The sequence below is a fragment of the Scomber scombrus genome, chromosome 20, assembly GCF_963691925.1.
Source record: "Scomber scombrus chromosome 20, fScoSco1.1, whole genome shotgun sequence".
In the NCBI taxonomy this organism is placed as follows: domain Eukaryota; kingdom Metazoa; phylum Chordata; class Actinopteri; order Scombriformes; family Scombridae; genus Scomber; species Scomber scombrus.
The window spans coordinates 23,421,524-23,439,183 of NC_084989.1; the positions used below are offsets into that span (position 1 = coordinate 23,421,524).

Genomic DNA, 17,660 nt, shown 5'->3' on the forward strand with positions numbered 1-17,660 from the left:
GCACGTTACGTAACCCCTGCGTCACCTCCGCTTCGTTCTTTCACGTCTGCTTGCGTAACATGGCGCCGGTAAGTCATGGCGGCTCTTCCTGAATTTAACCCCAATTTGTCCTTAATATCTGTGTTTCTCTACATATTCAGGGTACTAACCTGTATGATAAGACTAAGATGTAACCCATCAGCTGTTTATGTGAAGTTAAACTGGTTTATTTAGTGAATAAAACTAATAAAATAGCAGAATTAGCATTAGCTTCATGTTAGCTTCTAGCATTAGCTCCACGTGTCCATTCATTCACTGAACCAGAGTTCATTACAGAAACACTGGTTTTATGTCATTTTAGGGTTTTTCTCGCTCTAGACTGTTTAGCTTTTGGTGTATATCTGTTTACATGTAGATAAATGGTCACTTGTTAATTCGACATCACTTAAATGTTCTTTATTTTAGTCCGAAAGCTTTACATTGAACATTTACTTGCATTTAAATTCACTACTTTATGACATTTATCTTAAAAAACAGTCATTAAAGAAGCAACAACTCTCTGTGCAACATTGTCAGCACTGTGGACAAAATGTACAGTAATTATTTTAGTGTTGTCATAAAAAAATAAACTATTAAAGTTAAAATTTAACAGTAAATATGATGTAAATATATAAATCTTGCACATTTTACATAAAAGTGAAGGATGATAAAGTCTAAAATGAAGCTGTAATGAGTTTTGAATACCTGTCACTGTCATTTATGTCAGATATAGATAAATGTCACTTTTCATAACGTTTGACAGCTGGAGTTAGTTTATACATCACATTATAAAAGGGGGACATTTTATTTTAAATTGAAGTTTAAAATGTAAAATACCAGCTACTAGAACCTAATATTCAATCTGTAATGTCTTTGGTTATATTACATGTTTTATTTAGATAAAGCTGGCAGCACAGCTTCAGTAAACTAGTATAGATAATGTTTTATAGACAGATTTGTTATGAATTTAACTGCTTAAATACTGAATGAGTCAGATAAGATAATAAAAAGTGGTTTAGAGAGAAAATAAATGCAAATTGTGGAAAATGTATTTGCATTGCAGATTTCTCTTCAACTATGTGACTTCAGATATCAGAGTAATAATAGTAATAGTAGTGTTTGGTTAATCCTGACTAATAAAGACATCTATGAAAATGTCTCATCTCCACTAACACACTTCAGAGTCTCAGGATAGTGAAGTATGAACTATTATAATTATGGGATGCCGATAAATTCTCACTCAACTTTATTTATAAAGCACTTTAAAACAACCACAGCTGAAACAAAGTGCTGTACATAAATAGATAAAACAACACAGGAACATAAAACAATAAAGAAATGATACTAAAATAATTGTTTAGTTTTTAAAAATTAATTAATTAAAAACAATTACTAAAAACAACCCATAAAGCACAGGAGCAGAGTCTCATGCAGGGTTGAAAGCCAAGGAATAAAAATGGACAGTGAGGAGGCTAGTCTAATTACCACTAAAGATTCAAATAAAGACTTCAGAGGAGGACAAGAAACAGTTTGTGCTGCTGTTTTGTTTCTCTTGAGGTTTCTGATCCTTTCTTCTTTTTTTTTACCTCACAGATCAAACCACAGAAGAGGCCAACTGTTGGCAAGAAGTCCAAAAAGGGAGCTGGATGGAAGTTCACCCTGGACCTGACTCACCCGTGGAGGACGGGATCCTGGACTCTGCAAACTTTGTAAGTATCTCCTGCAGACAACACCTTCAAAGAGTAGCAGCTTTGGTCTTTTTCTGACCTCAAAATCAAGAATATTGACTTAAAAAAACCAGTAAAACCTCAGAATCCTTCTCCTTTATATCTATAATTATAATAAACTTTAGTCTTTACTATAACAGGATAATAAAAAGGTAAACATAGTGATCTTAACGAGCAGCTAACCTGGAGTACGGACTAGGGTTACCTTCCCTAGCTCTCCACCATGACTAGGGTTACCTTCCCTAGCGTCACTGTGCTCTGTCCAATAGGAAACCTTCCTCAAAGAGAGGATTAAGGTCAACGGGAAGACGGGAAACCTCGGGAACATCGTCCAGGTCGGCCGCATGAAGAACAAGATCAACGTCTCCTCTGAGAAGCAGTTCTCTAAAAGGTGAAGAAGAAGAAGAAGACTTTACTCTCATTCATGTCATCATTAATACTCCTAATATAGCACATTTTACTGAGGTAAATACTTAATTTCTCTCTTTCTCCCTCTCTCCCTCCCCCTTTCTCTCCCTCTTTCCCTCCTTCTCCCTCTCCCCCCTCCCTCCTTCCCTCTCTTTCTCTCTCTCAGGTATCTGAAGTATCTGACGAAGAAGTACCTGAAGAAGAACAACCTCCGTGATTGGCTGAGAGTTGTAGCCTCCGATAAGGAAACGTACGAGCTGCGTTACTTCCAGATCAGTCAGGACGACGAGGAGTCCGAGACAGACGAGTAAACAGCTGTCTGTGTGTCAGCAGCTGGAGAATAAAAGTGGAGAAAAAGAAGATTCTGTGTGTTTGTTTTTAATTCGTGGTCTTAATATTTCTCCACACATGAAGCAGCAGCAGTACACTAACCGTCCACTAGGTGCTGCTGCAGGTAGTTGACTCTAAACTGCATCAATCAGAAGAAACGAATACAGCTTTAACATGAACTTTTAAAACATAAAATGAATGAAAACAAACATTAAGGTGCATAAAATAAATGCTTCAACCTGACACACATGATATAATATAGTAATACCTATAATATAAATGTTTCAACAAACTCATAAATGATTAAAAACACTAATTTATAAAAGGCAACGCTTTATTTATATAGTGCATTTCATACACAGGAGCAACTCGATGTGCTTTACATACAAACAAAACAAAGAGTAAGAATTTGAAACAAAGAACATAAAAAACATACAATTTAATAAAAATAAAACCCAATAGTAACAATTTAAAACAAAACCCCCACTAATAATAAAAATTAAATAGTACAGAAAAATAGAATAGAGCATAAACTATAACTTTGCAGCATAAAATAAGTTGTATTAAAGTCATTAAAAGGACATACAGTGCAAATGAAAGAAACAATTCTTAGTACTTTCAAAGAGCTCTATATTTATAGTTATATTATTATATTTATATTATTTTAAAAATAAAACCCAATACTAGTAAAAATGTTTAAACATTAAAACAAAATTAAAAACAAAAAAACCCACCAATAAAAACAGATTAGAAAGAGAAAAATAAAATAAAAACTAGATTAGAATAGAGCATAAAATATAAATTTGCCTTAAAATCATTGAAAGGACTCCAGCTCTGAGTTCAGACTGACGTGAAGAAGAGGCAGCGTCCATCTTTGTTTTCTTTCTTCTTTGAATCGCTTCAGGCTGTCAGTGAATCTTTATTCTCCTTAAACAGAGAAGGATGTTTAGCCTCTCTCCTCTTTCTGTGTGTGTGTGTGTGTGTGTGTGTGTGTGTGTGTGTGTGTGTGTGTGTGTGTGTGTGTGTGTGTGTGTGTCTGGATTCCCTCCCATCTGCTCATCTGTTGCGTATAAAGCACGCAGCCTCAGGAATGCGTCCACCTTCAGCCTCTCAGCGGTCAGCTGTGGAGCCTCAGATCTTTATCTAAGGATCCAAACTGATATTAGATTTAGATTAAAATGTAATAAGCAGACATGTCAACTTATAGAGTAAATAATGAGGGTTAAGATGCAGAAATACAATATAATGTGGGATCGTGCATGAATATAATGTTAAAGAGCAACCGACATGTACATAAGCTGATGGTTGTCAGAGTTTGTGTGTGAAGCTGCTGTTTGGTAGATTCATCTCTTTTGACTGTTCCTTCTTTCCTTCCTTCCTTACTTCCTCCATCCCTCTTTCTTCCATACTTCTTTCCTCACTTCCTTACTTTCCTTCCTCCCTTCCTTCTCTCCGTACTTACTTCCTCTTTTCCTCCCTCCCTCCTTACTCCTTTCCTTCCTTCCTTCCTTCCTCCCTCCTTCCTTCTTTCCTCCCTCCCTCTTACCTTCCTTCCTTATTTCCTCCATCCTTCGTTCCTCCCTCCCTCCCTCCTTCCTTCTTTCCTCCCTCCCTTCCTTCCTTCTTTCCTTTCCTCCCTCCTTTCCTTCCTTCCTCCCTCCCTCCTTTCCTTCCTTGTTCCTCCTTTCCTTCCTTGCTTTCCTCACTTCCTTCTTTCCTTTCTCCCTCCCACCTTCCTCCCTTCCTTCATTCCTTTCCTTCCTTCTTCCTGCCTTCCTTCCTCCTTTCCTTCCTTCTTCATCCCTTCCATCCATCCTTCCTTCTTCCTCCCTTCCTTCCTTCCTCGCTCCTTTCCTTCCTTCTTCCCTTCCTTCCTTCCTTCTTCCTCCCTTGCTTCCTTCCCTCCTCCCTTCCCTCCTTCCTTCCTCCCTCCTTTCCTTCCTTCTTTCTCCCTTCCTTCCTCCTTTCCTTCCTTGACCCTCGACAACAGGAGGGTTAAACTTCAGGTGTCTCGGCTCCAAACTGGCAAACAAAGATGATGCCTGTCAGCGTTTGTGTTCATCCATCCACAGAGTGATGGAGCATCTGTGTGTTTGGCTCATCTGAACCAAGTCAAGTTTATTTATAAGGCGCCAAATCATAACAGAAGTTATCTCAGAGCTCTTCTCACATAGAGCAGGTCCAGACTGTGAAACCTCAAACAGAATTGACTGGTTGGGGAGAAAGACAGTAAACCATTAAAAGACCAGTTTGGGTTGATGGGGAGGGACAGATGTGGTGCTGGGATCAATTCCCAAATCAATTTATGAAGCACAGAAAGTATTTCTACTGTTCTGGATCCCAAAAACCTGCCTCAAACTGAACAGTGTGTTAAAAAGCAGGTAGTGATGACCATTGTGAATAGTAATTTAACCTTTGTGTCGTCCTCCCGGGTCAAATTGACCCCGTCTGTTTTGACTGTTCCTTCCTTCCTTCCTTCCTTCCTTCCTTCCTTCCTTCCTTCCTTCCTTCCTTCCTTCCTTCCTCCCTCCCTCCTTCTTTCCTTCCTCCACCCCCCTTTCTTCCTTCCTTCTGTCCTTCCTCGCTCCCTCCCTCCTTCTTTCCTTCTTTTCCTCCTTCCTTCCTCCCTCCCTCCTTCTTTCCTTCCTCCATCCCCCTTTCTTCCTTCCTTCTGTCCTTCCTCCCTCCCTCCCTCCCTCCCTCCCTCCCTCCCTCCCTCCTTCTTTCCTTCTTTCCTTCTTTTCCTCCTTCTTTCCTCCCCTCCTTCCTTCCTTCCTTGTTCCCTCCCTCCCTCCTTCTCTCTTTCTTTCCTCTCCCTACCTTTCTCCTTTCCTTCTTTCCTTCCTTCCTCCCTTCCTTCTTTCCTTTCCTCCCTTCCTTCCTCCCTACTTTCCTTCCTTCCTTCCCTCCCTCCTTCCTTCCTTCTTCCTTCCTCCCTTCCGTCCTTCCTTGACTCGAGGACAACAGGAGGGTTAAACAGTTGTTAAACCCCTGAAAATGGGGAAAATGCACACCATAAAACAATATAACAGTGTAAGGGTTAGGGTTAGGTTACTGGAGCAGACTCTCTGTCCAAAAACATCCCAAACACCTAAACTCTCACTGTATCTGGACCAGTACCAGCTCAGGTTCAAGTTCCTGAAGGGTTAGGGTTAGGGGCACTGATGCTTTAACTGGAGGGCTTCAGCAGTTCCCAGTTGAGTCTCTATGAAGTCTTCATGTCTGCAGGTAACTCTGTAATCTGACGCTGTGTATCAGATTACCTTCAGATTATAACAATAGAACTATACATACATACAGACAGAGGAGGGGGGGGGCTTCTGTAACCCTCCTGTTGTCCTCGAGTCAAGGAAGGAAGGGAGGAAAGGAAGGGAGGACGAAGGAAGGAAAGGAGGGAAGGAAGGAAGGAAAGGAGGGAGGAATGAAAGGAGGAAAGAAGGAAGGGAGGACAGAGAAAAGAAGGAAGGAAGGAAGGAAGGGAAGAAGGAAGGGAGGAAGGAAGGAAGGAAGGAAAGAAGGAGGGAGAGAGGAAGGAAGGAAGGGAAAGAAGGAAGGAGGGAAGGAAAGAAGGAGGGAGGGAGGAAGGAAGGAAGGAAGAAAGGGAGGAAAGAAGGAACAGTCAAAACAGACAGGGTCAATTTGACCCGGGAGGACGACACGAAGGTTGAATAGCGAGAAAAAGAACAAAGTACAGGAAAATAGAAAGAGAGAAAGAAAATAAAAAGCTAGACTAAAATAAAAAGCTTTGAGTCGTGTGTTAAGTTCAACGTGTGACTGACAGGTGGATAAATGACGTGTTGAATCAGCAAAATGAGCTCAAGCTCACGAAATCTTTACAAAAAGTTGTGACCATTTTTTGTAGACTGCACTTCTGCCCCTTCGATAGCTCAGTTGGTAGAGCGGAGGACTGTAGAGGAATAACTGTAGACATCCTTAGGTCGCTGGTTCAAATCCGGCTCGAAGGAGGTGATGTTTTGGGGCAACTGTGGTTGAGGAGGTAGACAGGATCACCAAACAGTTGTAGGGTTGTTGGTTCGACTCCCAGCTCCTCATGTCGACCTTCAGAATGGTTCCACAAAAGAGACTGTACCTCGTCAGCAGGTTAAACGTCTACAAACAAAAACCTTCATTATTGTAATGTGTCTTTAACCCTCCTGTTGTCCTCGAGTCAAGGAAGGAAGGGAGGAAGAAGGAAGGAAGGGAGGGAGGAAGGAAGGATGGAAGGAAGAAGAAGGAAGGACGAGAGGGAGGAAGGAAGGAAGGGAGGAAGGAGGAAGGAAAGGAGGGAGGGAGGAAGGAAGGCATGAAGAAGGAAGGAAAGGAGGGAGGAAGGAAGGAAAAGAGGGAGGAAGGAAGGAAGGGAGGAAGGAGGAAGGAAAGGAGGGAGGGAGGGAGGAAGGCATGAAGAAGGAAGGAAAGGAGGGAGGAAGGAAGGAAGGAAAAGAGGGAGGAAGGAAGGAAGGGAGGAAGAAGGAAGGAAAGGAGGGAGGAAGGAAGGAAGGAAGGAAGGAAGGAAGGAAGGAAGGAAGGAAGAAGGATGGAAGAAAGAGAGAAGGAGGGAGGGAGGGAGAAAGGAAAAGAGCAAGGAAGGAAGGAAGGAAGCTAGGGGGAGGAAAGAAAGAGAGAAGGAGGGAGGGAGGAAGGAAAGGAAGGAAAGGAAGGAAAGAAGGAGAGAAGGAGGGAGGAAGGAAGGACAGAAGGAAGGAAGAAAGGGGGATGGAGGAAGGAAAGAAGGAAGGGAGGAAAGAGAGAGGAGGGAAAGAAAGAGAGAAGGAGGGAGGGAGGAAGGACAGACGGAAAGAAGGAAGAGAGGAGAGTCATATGAAGTCTGCAGAAACCCTGATTACAATTCACATCGGCCTAAAGACTGGGATAGGATCTTTTTTCCATTACTTATCCTCATGCACACACACACACACACACACACACACACACACACACACACACACACACACACACACACACACACACACACACACCTGGTCAGTTCCCAGCCCTGCTTGCATACAAAGAGTAAAGAAACGTCACCTGTGCTTTGCGGCTGCAGCACCGACTAACTTCACTCAAACACCTTTACATCAGCAATGAATGAATGATGACAACTACACACACACACACACACACACACACACACACACACACACACACACACACACACACACACACACACACACACACACACACACACACACACACACACACCGGTGCTCAGTCTCAGGTGTTTAATAATGTATCAGCCTTGGTCACATGGTGTCAGGTCTGAATGATTAACGCTGCCGTCTCCTCTCGTCACCATTCCCTGCAGGTCTGTGAAGGACGAGGACTCTTCTACAAACACTTCTTCTTCTTCTTCTTCTTCTTCTTCTCCTTCTTCTGGGAAACACAACAGGTGAGTGTTACCTGTCTGCTCAGGTGTGCATCTTTAAACTGCATGTGAAGGTGTTATTGTAAGCATTTATTTACATTTAAACCACAAGCAGGTGAATGTCTGATCTCCACTCTGCTAAATCCAACCTGTTGATGTTTGTCAGGTGTTTATCAGCTCAGGTGTTGGTTGAACTCGTCTGTTGGATCAATAATAATAATTTCAGATAGTTTTTTTTTTGGGGGGGGGGAGTTTGGGTCTGTATTCGGCTCCTTTCCGTTGTGAAAGTGGATCCTTGGTCTTCATTAATGTTTCAGAGAGGGAGTCTCGCTCTAGTGAGTGAGGAGAACAGCTGACGGTATCCCATCATCACCTGCTGGCTCACAGCATTAAGGGGACGACAGGTAAACCAGACTGATGGTGCTCTAAGAACTGGTCAGTCAGTGTTGATGTAGTTTAAATGTTTATTTAAGAGCTGGAACAAGGTTAATTGGTTTTAGCCCAGAAGGAGGAAGGGAGGAAGGAAAGATGGAAGGGAGGAAAAAGAGGAAGGAAAGAAAGAGAGGGGGAGGGAGGGAGGGGTCAGTTTGACCCGGGAGGACGACACAAAGGTCAATAATCCTAACACATATTCCTCCTCTGCTTTTCACAGTCTGAATCCTCTCTGCTGGGATTTATAGATGAAGCTGATGATGGTTCGTGATGGCAGTGAAAGAATGATAAAGGCAGCGACAGAAGACGCAGACACACGCTCATAAACAGGTCGACAACCAGGTGCAGTGATGACGTCGTGGTTGGCCCGGGTGTCCTGGGGCGACGCCTGGTACAACATGTACTCCCGCCTGCTGCGCACCAAACCTGTGGGCGCCATGGGTCACAGCTCCAACGACCTCACCGAGATGGGCGAGGGGTCGGCGGCGGTCGGGCTCGCCAAGGTCCTGACCACCTTTGACCTGGTGTCGCTCGGCGTGGGCAGCTGCGTCGGCACAGGGATGTATGTGGTCGCCGGGCTGGTTGCGAAGGCGATGGCCGGGCCAGGGGTAATCCTGTCCTTCATAATAGCCGCCGTGGCCTCCATACTGTCAGGTGAGAGTCGGAGAGCAAGAACTTTCAAATCAGACTGTGATGTTGTTTTTTGTGTAGCAGGCATAGACTGTAGAAAAGAAATGGACGTAACATCTGTGACGTCACCCATTGGTTTGTGGACTGCTGCTCGGAAGCCAATAGTTTCGGATCTGAGCAGCGCCATCTTGAAAATTTAAGGTTCATGTCGGGAAAACTAAAAACACGGATTCTACTTATATGGGCATCAGGAAGAGCATGAGGCGCCCTCCTGAACCTGTGAACCAATCAACCTGTCAATCACGACGTAGCCACGCCCTAATGCATACCCTGCTTTATCGTCACATATAAAATCAGGGAGGCCAAAATGTCCCAAATGAACATCATACTGCATTGAAGAAGGCTTTAAACTAGCGATTGAGACCATAAACACATTTTGAAAACGTTTACTGAGGTTAGAAATCAAGTGAGAAGTTGGTGAATTCTCCATTGACTTGTATAGAGACGGAAGTCCTTTTGACGCCAAAACGGTCGCCCCCTGGTGGCCTTTTGATAGAATGCAGTTTTAAGTTACTTCTGCGTTGGCATCATTTCAGAGGACCGGAACTCCCCGACTGGTAGCAGGACAGATTTTAGGAAGATGAAGAAGGAACTGGTCTGAAGATAAACCTAGATGTTTTGGGCTCCATGATTAAATTGTCTATAAGTCTGGTGCAAATCAACTTTGGAACCCATCTTTTATCTGTCTGACAATGATTTATCCTCTGGGGTCAACTCCTTCAGGGCTTCCTGTGTAGCCAGCAGGCATCCAGATAACAGATAAAGGACATCCTGGCCAAGACTTCCTCTTCCGTGCACCATCCAGTCATTGTTTATAGTTTGATTAGCAACTTGAGATGATCCAGATAACATTTAAGCTCATCTCTATAAACAGATATATGCATATATGTAGATACATTTTTTAAAAAGCTGTTATTCGTCATCACACTTTTTACCTGCATGCAACCACAGCCTACTCAAACATGATTGGTCAATACTACTCGGACCACAATTGGACTACAATGGACTACAAAAAAAGTTGCAAAATCTGTCACTTTGCTTACAGATTCATATGCAGATATCTGTTTATAGATATTAGGAGAAAATCACTTGAGGCTGCGTTTGAAAGTATTTTCACTACAATATTACTATCACTTCATCAGCCAAAGTGATGAAGTAGCCGATAGCACTAAGGGCACTACACTACACGCTTGTTAATGGGTATCCAATGAAGTACTCAGTTGGTATCAGTATCACTTTAAGGGGACTTGGATTGGTACTGGTATTATCATTTTTTAAACGCTACCCAGCCCTAACAGCAATAGATCAACCAGAACTTCCCACCAAATTATACAACAATGCAAATAATCAATCATTTCTACTGTGCACAGCATAAAGAGAAATTATGATATATAAAAAATATGAAGTCTCTATAATCTGAGATAAAGCAGCGTATCTGCAGTTGGCTCTAAATGTATCTTAAAACACTCTTACGGTCACATGTGTGTGTTTACAGGTGTGTGCTATGCTGAGTTTGGTGTCCGGGTCCCGAAGACGACCGGCTCGGCCTACACCTACAGCTACGTGACGGTCGGGGAGTTTGTGGCGTTTTTCATTGGCTGGAACTTGATCCTGGAGTATCTGATTGGCACAGCGGCGGGGGCGTCGGCTCTCAGCAGCATGTTCGACTCTCTGGCCAATCACAGCATCAGTAACTACATGATAACACACCTGGGCACGCTCAAAGGACTCGGTTAGTGTCATTAGTGTTCGTCTTTTTTGAGCACTACTTAGAAAAATAACTTGTTTCCATTTTAAAGGGAAAAAATACTTTGGAAACATGCATATAACGGAGATTATAATCAACACAATCAACTGATGTTGTAATAAAGTGATTGTAAGAATATTTTACTGACTCAATAAAGTGGACGCCATCTTAACTACAACAGGTGAGAACCTCATAGTTGAGTGCCACTGTGTCCGACTGTCTCAGGTAAAGGTGAGGACACGTACCCCGACCTGCTGGCCCTCTTCATCTCTCTGCTGGTCACAGTCATCGTCGCCCTCGGTGTGAGAAACACGGTGGGCTTCAACAACGTCCTGAACGTGGTCAACCTGGTGGTCTGGGTCTTCATGATCATCGCCGGACTCTTTTTCGTCTCCGCCGGTAACTGGGAGGGCGGCAGGTTTCTGCCCTACGGTTGGTCAGGGGTGAGATACTCTTCTTCTTCTCTGGTTGAACATGATTGGATCAAATTAAACTAACAGGTTGGATAAATGAGGAAAAAGTCACCTGGAAAAATGATATAATGGCTCAGAATCAACTGTTCCTAGTCTCGGATGTTACAGATAATTTGGTCGACTTTACGAAAAAGGGTTTACTTCAGTGAGCTTTTGTTCCTGTTCAGGTGATGCAGGGAGCAGCGACCTGCTTCTACGCCTTCATTGGGTTCGACATCATTGCGACAACAGGAGAGGAGGCCAAAAACCCCAACACCTCCATCCCTTACGCCATCACCGCCTCGCTGGTCAGCTGCCTCACCGCCTACGTATCGGTTAGTATGCAGTGATGATTAGCATGTGAAACAATTATGGCGCTTTTCCACTACACAGTTCCAGCATGACTCGACTCGGCTCGGTTTTTTTTGCGTTTCCACTAGGGAAAGTACGTGGTACCTGGTACTCTTTAAGTACCTACTCTGCCGAGGTTCCAAGAGAGCCGAGCCGATACTAAATGTGACGTCAACAGACTGCCGGCCACTGATTGGTCAGAAGAGTCACTGGAAGAGTCATGAGCCGTCCCACACAAGGCATTTTTAAATACCAACAACAGCGTTACAGCCATACGGCTCAATTTTCTTGCTTTGTGTGTGACAGAAAGCCTCATAGAGCAGCAACTACACCACTGCCTCCATGTCCTCCATTGTTTATGTGTTTTGTGTCGCGTATAAAACGAAGTCACGGCAGTTTCGTGCAGCCGTGGTATGACGACCCCGCCCACGTTGAGGAGGTACTTTTTTGTAATGGAAAAGGTTCCTGGTACCGTGTCAAGTCGAGTCGAGCTGGGTAGTGCTAGAACTGTATAGTGGAAAAGCACCATTAGTTCATTATTAACAATTTGGATAGAACGATTAATCAGTCATGTCACTTGCAAAAATTCAACTTGTTTTCTGGTTGCAGCTTTTCAAATGAGAAGATGTTCTACTTGTTCTTTGTTTCATATCGTTGTAAACCAAAAACATTTTGGGGTTTTTGGACTGTTGGACAGACACAACCAGCTATTTTAAGTTGCCCCCTTGAGGACTGGGGAATCATGAAGGGCAAGGCTGGATTATTACCCCCAGGGGCCGCTGGGCATTGAAGCTCATGAACCCTCGCCCTCTTAATTAATTTATGTTCCAACTGTATTCTCTTCTCTGTCCATTTTCCACTAGATGATTATATTCCCAAAGCCTGGTTGATACAACCTTCCCACAGTGCATTGTGGCCTGCTAACCAATCATCACTTACCCAGCTGTTTTGGACTTCATGTTTTGTTTCGGACATACTATGTTTCTGACATCAACATCAAGAGAATGGGTCAAGCCTTTAGTCATATATCTGTGGTGAAAGGGCTTTAGGGATTGTACAAACCATTACAGACTGATGCCTTAGTGTGTGTTATTTCTGCACTATTTTTATTATTTTATCTTGTATTGTTCCTTTGTATATTTATTGTCTTATGTGTGCTGGTGTTGGTTTGTTGATGGGTGTAACTTTGCAAAGTCCATGACCAATTTCCTCCATGGGTACAATAAAGTATCTATCCATCTACTCCTCTCCTACCTTTCCTATATCCAGGTGAGTGTGATCCTGACTCTCATGGTTCCCTACAACCTGATCGACGGCTCGGCTCCCCTCATGGAGATGTTTGCGGTGCACGGCTTCATGTGGGGGAAGTACACTGTGGCTGTGGGCTCCATAGCCGGGCTCACCGTCTCTCTGCTGGGCTCCTTGTTCCCCATGCCAAGGGTCATCTACGCCATGGCCCAAGACGGACTGCTGTTCAGGTGAGAGTCGTACAAACTCACACGGAGGCAGAGTTTGTTCTTACTGACCTCCTAAAGAGGTTAACTCCATGATGAATGTGTCTGCAGGTTCCTGGCACATGTCTCTGGGTTCACACACACTCCCGCGGTGGCGTGCGTGGTGTCGGGGAGCTTCGCGGCCATCCTCGCTCTGTTGGTGAGCCTCAGGGACCTGATCGAGATGATGTCCATCGGCACCCTGCTGGCCTACACTCTGGTCAGTGTGTGTGTGCTGTTACTGCGCTACCAGCCTGACGAACACACCGACACACACCAGATCAACTCTGCCGAGGACGTGGATGGCCTGAAGCACCGGGATGCCGATGTGGGTGCCGTTCCCACCAAAGACGACCAGATGCTGATCGAAGACGCTGACGGTTCGTCCTCGTACCACGCTGGCGGGACCGAGGGAGACGGAGACAACTCTGAGTTCCACACAGGCCACGCCTCGATGCTGAAAAGGCTTCTGGGAGGTCATTACTACACCCTACGACTGCGGCTGGGGTTGCCCGATGCATCTGCCCGGCCCACACCAGCAACTGGCCGTATAGTGACCCGCTGTACCCTCCTCCTCTTCTTCATGTCCTTCCTCCTCTGGTCCACCGTTATATTTGGTGTTGAGCAAGGGACGGGCGCTGCGGCGGTGATTTCAGGCCTGATGGCGGCACTGATGGCGGTGTCGATGGTGAAGCTTTTAATCACGATTATACAGCAGCCTGAGAGTGGGCGGAGACTGCCCTACATGGCGCCATGTGTACCCTTTGTTCCTGCGGCGGCCATATTGGTCAACAGCTACCTCATGCTCAAACTGTCTCCACTCACCTGGACCAGATTCATCATTTGGTGCATCATAGGTGAGTCGTATTTAAACAGCTGATTATTGATTGGAAAGGCGATACAAGTTACCAATAATGCATAAGAAAGTGTTCTGATATAAGAAAATAACTAACAAATATCTGCTATTTTCTAAGGGAGTTTTTCCTTGCCGCTGTCGCCAAGTGCTTGCTCATGTGGGAATGTTGGGTCTCTTTAAAATTGAATTAAAAAGTATGGTCTAGACCTGCTCTATGTGTAAAGATTGATTGATTGATTGATTGATTGATTGATTGATATAATGGAACACCTCTGAGTGTGTTACAGCCAATAATCAAAGGAAACATAAACACCATCAACTAAAGTGTGATCTTAGTCAGTTTGGTTAGTTTCACCATTGAGAGTTAAGCTCTGCGCTGTTGCTATGGTTACCTGCATTTGATTATACCTTCTGTGCTTATAAGTGGCAGTTAGATTATTGACCTGAAAGCCAATCAAAAAACAAGTATTTTCTGTTTCCTTTGTGTAAATGTGTATAAAGACAAAGACTAAGAGAGTAGCTCTGGATGATTCTCAGTGAGCAGAGAGTTGAACATACTGTACATACTGTACTGTGTATCCAGACTGGGCACATCTGCAGTTGGTTGGCAGATGATGAAAAGAGGAAAAAATGGGAAAACCTTCAAGACTTCACAGCTGGACAGTCTCAACCTGACGCCTCCACCTGAGCTCTGAAAGTCTGAAGTTTAATAACTGTGAGTTTGATGCTTTAAACCCGACTGTCTGTTCATCCTCAGGTCTGCTGATCTATGTTTGTTACGGCGTGTGGCACAGCACGCTGGAGCTCAACGCCCGGGAGGAGCAAGCACAAGCCAGCTCCTACCAGCGCTATGACGACCACCTGGACGACAGCTTCTCCCCATACGAAGAGGTTTCCCCCCAGGAGCAGGACGAGAGACCCTATCAGGGCTGGTCTGCCCCAGAGGAGGGAGGGGGCCACGGCCACCAGCAGGACAACCAGTATGAGGAACAAGAGGGAGGACAAGATGAGGACAATGGTGACCAGTATGGATACCAGTCTGGTCCAGCAGGTCAGTACACAACCAGAGGTGAGAAATCCAGAGGAAGGACCAATCACGGCTTTGAAGAGGAGGACTAAAAACAGGATTTATAAAGAATGAATAAAACTTTTGAAAGTGCCTTCTGTGTGAGGCACTAAATCAAAACTCTCCAGAACAAGTGAGGTCATACCTTAAGATTTTATTCTAATATCTACCAGGAAAGCCCCTCTCCTCAGTGTGGAAACCTGGCTTTGATCTAATGGGAGGAGAGAGGATCCGATGGGCACCGACTGTAACAGATGTTTCACAGACTGAGGCTCACAGCAGCTGCAGGAGCTTCACTAAATTCTCTGTTTGTATCACCTGGAAACACCAACAACAACCTTTCTCACCTGTTTCTTACAGTACATTTCCTCATGTCACATTCATGCAGAAATATCAGTGTCCCAATACAAAAAGTGAGATTTTATCAGTGGTGGAAGAAATACTCAGATCCTTTAGTTATGGTATAATTACATTTCATGAAAATATTGGCTTCCTTCTTTCTTCTGCTTGAGTTTCTTTCGATTATACTTAATTATACAATTCGGGGGTTTTTGCCCATCGAGGATTATTGTGACCAATAAGTTATACCTGGCAGGACTGACCCAACTGCCTTTTTCTTCTGCAGGTTATGAATTTACTTCCTCTCTTCTTCCTCCATCCATTCTCCTCCATCTCATAGTTGCTGGACTCTCAGAGACCCTGAATGCCACATGTTGATTTTGCTTTTTGTTTGTGTGTTTTGTTCACAGTTGTGACGGTGCGCTGGCATTTCTGAACGTCTTCATGGTAACTTTATGTGTTCGTTTTAAACGTGTTTGGTTGAATGATAATTACACTCCTGTTGAACTTCTGCAGCAACAAATTCTGTTAAATTTGTGCAAATGAGAGTCAGTTTTGGTTGTTTTTTCCTATTATTGGAATAAATGTGAGTGAACAGAATGATGCAAAGAGTCTTTTTATATAAAAAGTTACTTAAACTTTTATTATTTGTGGCTGCAGCTAAAAAAACATATAATACATATGCATAATATAGTTGATACATGTTGATTATAGTGTGACTTTTTGGAGGTGTCTGTGCAAAAACTGCAAAAATGACAGTTATTGGTGCACAAAACAGCATATTTGAACAGGATTAAATAAATGCAGGTAACCTCAAATAACTTGAATCCTCTTTACTTTACTTTACTAAGTGTCATATACAGAGCAACCACCTGTTCAGATACCAACCGTCACTTCGTTATTTAACACCCATCGACACCTACAAGCAAGACTTTCAAATCATATAAAAGCAAAGAACTGTACAATCTACAGAAATGAAATGAAATAAAAAAGGGATGACTGTGACTTTGATAAAGAAAATATTACTGGACAGAAATCTGAAGCTTAACATGAAAAGCAAAAGTATGTTTTTGAATGTGAACATAGTAAAAAACTGAGGTTATAGTCAGATAAACACATTATACAGCTGAATAAACTGTATATACAGAAAATGAAGCACAATGATAAACACACACACACAGCTTTGAGTACAAGGCTCATAAAGACCAACTGAGGTTTTTAATGTGTTTCTGATTAAAGTGTCGAAACATTTCTGAGAGGCAGAACTGCTGTTGCTCAATCTGATTGGTTGAATTAAATCAATTCAGGCAAAAACCAACAAATCAGCAACTCAAACATAGAGTCCGATTATAGAGCTGAGTGAAAATGAAAGAATAGTGAGTTTGAGTTTGGTACCTATAAATCTGCAGTGGTACATACTGTAAATAATGCAATATGTAATGAGTACAAGGCTGACAAAAAACTGCTGACTCAACTGTTTTTAAATAAGCTGACGGTGCTCAAAATGGAGCATCAACCTTAAACCAGTGACACAGTGGAGCTTACTCAGCAGGATACTAATTTGTTTCAAATATTACCACATGTGCTCTCATGTCATATGAAGATTCATTAAAGAGTTATTGGTCTCTGATATCCACTCTGACTCCCAAAGCCTCATATTAACTTCTGCTGAAATTAAACACAGAATGAAACACTGCAATATGACTCCAATCCCATCTGCTCGACTCAACATGACTCACATGCTGCTCAGCCCACTTAGACTTTGTCCTCGACACTTCCTGCATATATATAAACATGCCACCTATATCCTGGAAACACCTGTTGGAGGATTTTCGGCTCAATATATTAATTTCTGCACCAGTATCAGACAGTTGACGCAGTTTGTGGATACTATTCTTGGCTTCTTGTAGAGTTTGGTGAGACTAACCGCTGCAGGTTGGTTGATAGTTAGAATATTTACAAGTGTGCAAAACTCTTATTTAAAGGACCAGTGTGTAGGGTTTAGTGGCATCTAGTGGTGAGATTACAGATTGCATCCAACTGAATAACCTCTTCTAAGCATGTGGGAGAACCTACTGTGGACACCAAACTCGCAAAGAACATGACAGGTTCACGGGTAAATTGGTGGAATCTCAAACCTTGCGGCAGGATAACACCAGAAAGTACCAGAACAAAGTTTGTATGCTAGCCAGCTTTCAAGCTACATTGATACATTGTACATTGATAGCTAGTGTGCTATTGAGTTAGTTGGTAACATGACTAAGGCTGAGTATCGTTTAAAAAATTATGATACCAGCACCAATCCAAGTACCCTTAAAGTGATACTGATACCAACTGAGTACTTCATTCGATACCCATCATGTGAACAGAAGCATTAAATTGCGAC

General features: G+C 43.2%; 2 protein-coding genes and 1 non-coding gene across 3 annotated transcripts; all 3 read left to right on the forward strand.

Annotated features, from left to right (window-relative positions):
• The first annotated feature begins 59 nt into the window (after positions 1-59).
• On the forward strand, positions 60-2,510 carry LOC134002064 (ribosomal protein eL22-like 1). Its single transcript, XM_062441333.1, is given in 5 exon segments — positions 60-68; positions 1,612-1,693; positions 1,696-1,727; positions 2,015-2,136; positions 2,320-2,510. Coding segments are annotated over 5 exon segments (390 nt in total). The 3' UTR covers positions 2,465-2,510.
• A 3,849-nt stretch (positions 2,511-6,359) lies between these two features.
• Positions 6,360-6,448, forward strand: trnay-gua (transfer RNA tyrosine (anticodon GUA)). The gene is given in 2 exon segments: positions 6,360-6,396; positions 6,413-6,448. It is a non-coding gene; the product is annotated as a tRNA-Tyr (tRNA).
• Positions 6,449-8,630: 2,182 nt separating this feature from the next.
• On the forward strand, positions 8,631-14,988 carry slc7a14b (solute carrier family 7 member 14b). The gene is made up of 7 exons (XM_062441278.1): positions 8,631-8,934; positions 10,466-10,702; positions 10,943-11,160; positions 11,358-11,504; positions 12,790-12,998; positions 13,086-13,870; positions 14,627-14,988. Exons 1-7 carry the CDS (start codon positions 8,631-8,633, stop codon positions 14,986-14,988), a joined length of 2,262 nt encoding a protein of 753 aa, XP_062297262.1.
• Positions 14,989-17,660: the final 2,672 nt, after the last annotated feature.

Excerpts from the sequence above, each read along its gene's own strand:
- slc7a14b (XM_062441278.1), top strand. The coding sequence starts at position 8,631 with ATGACGTCGTGGTTGGCCCGGGTGTCCTGGGGCGACGCCTGGTACAAC. Across the intron at positions 8,935-10,465 it reads CGTGGCCTCCATACTGTCAG|GTGTGTGCTATGCTGAGTTT; the intron begins GTGAGAGTCGGA and ends GTGTGTTTACAG. Across the intron at positions 11,161-11,357 it reads TGCCCTACGGTTGGTCAGGG|GTGATGCAGGGAGCAGCGAC; the intron begins GTGAGATACTCT and ends GTTCCTGTTCAG.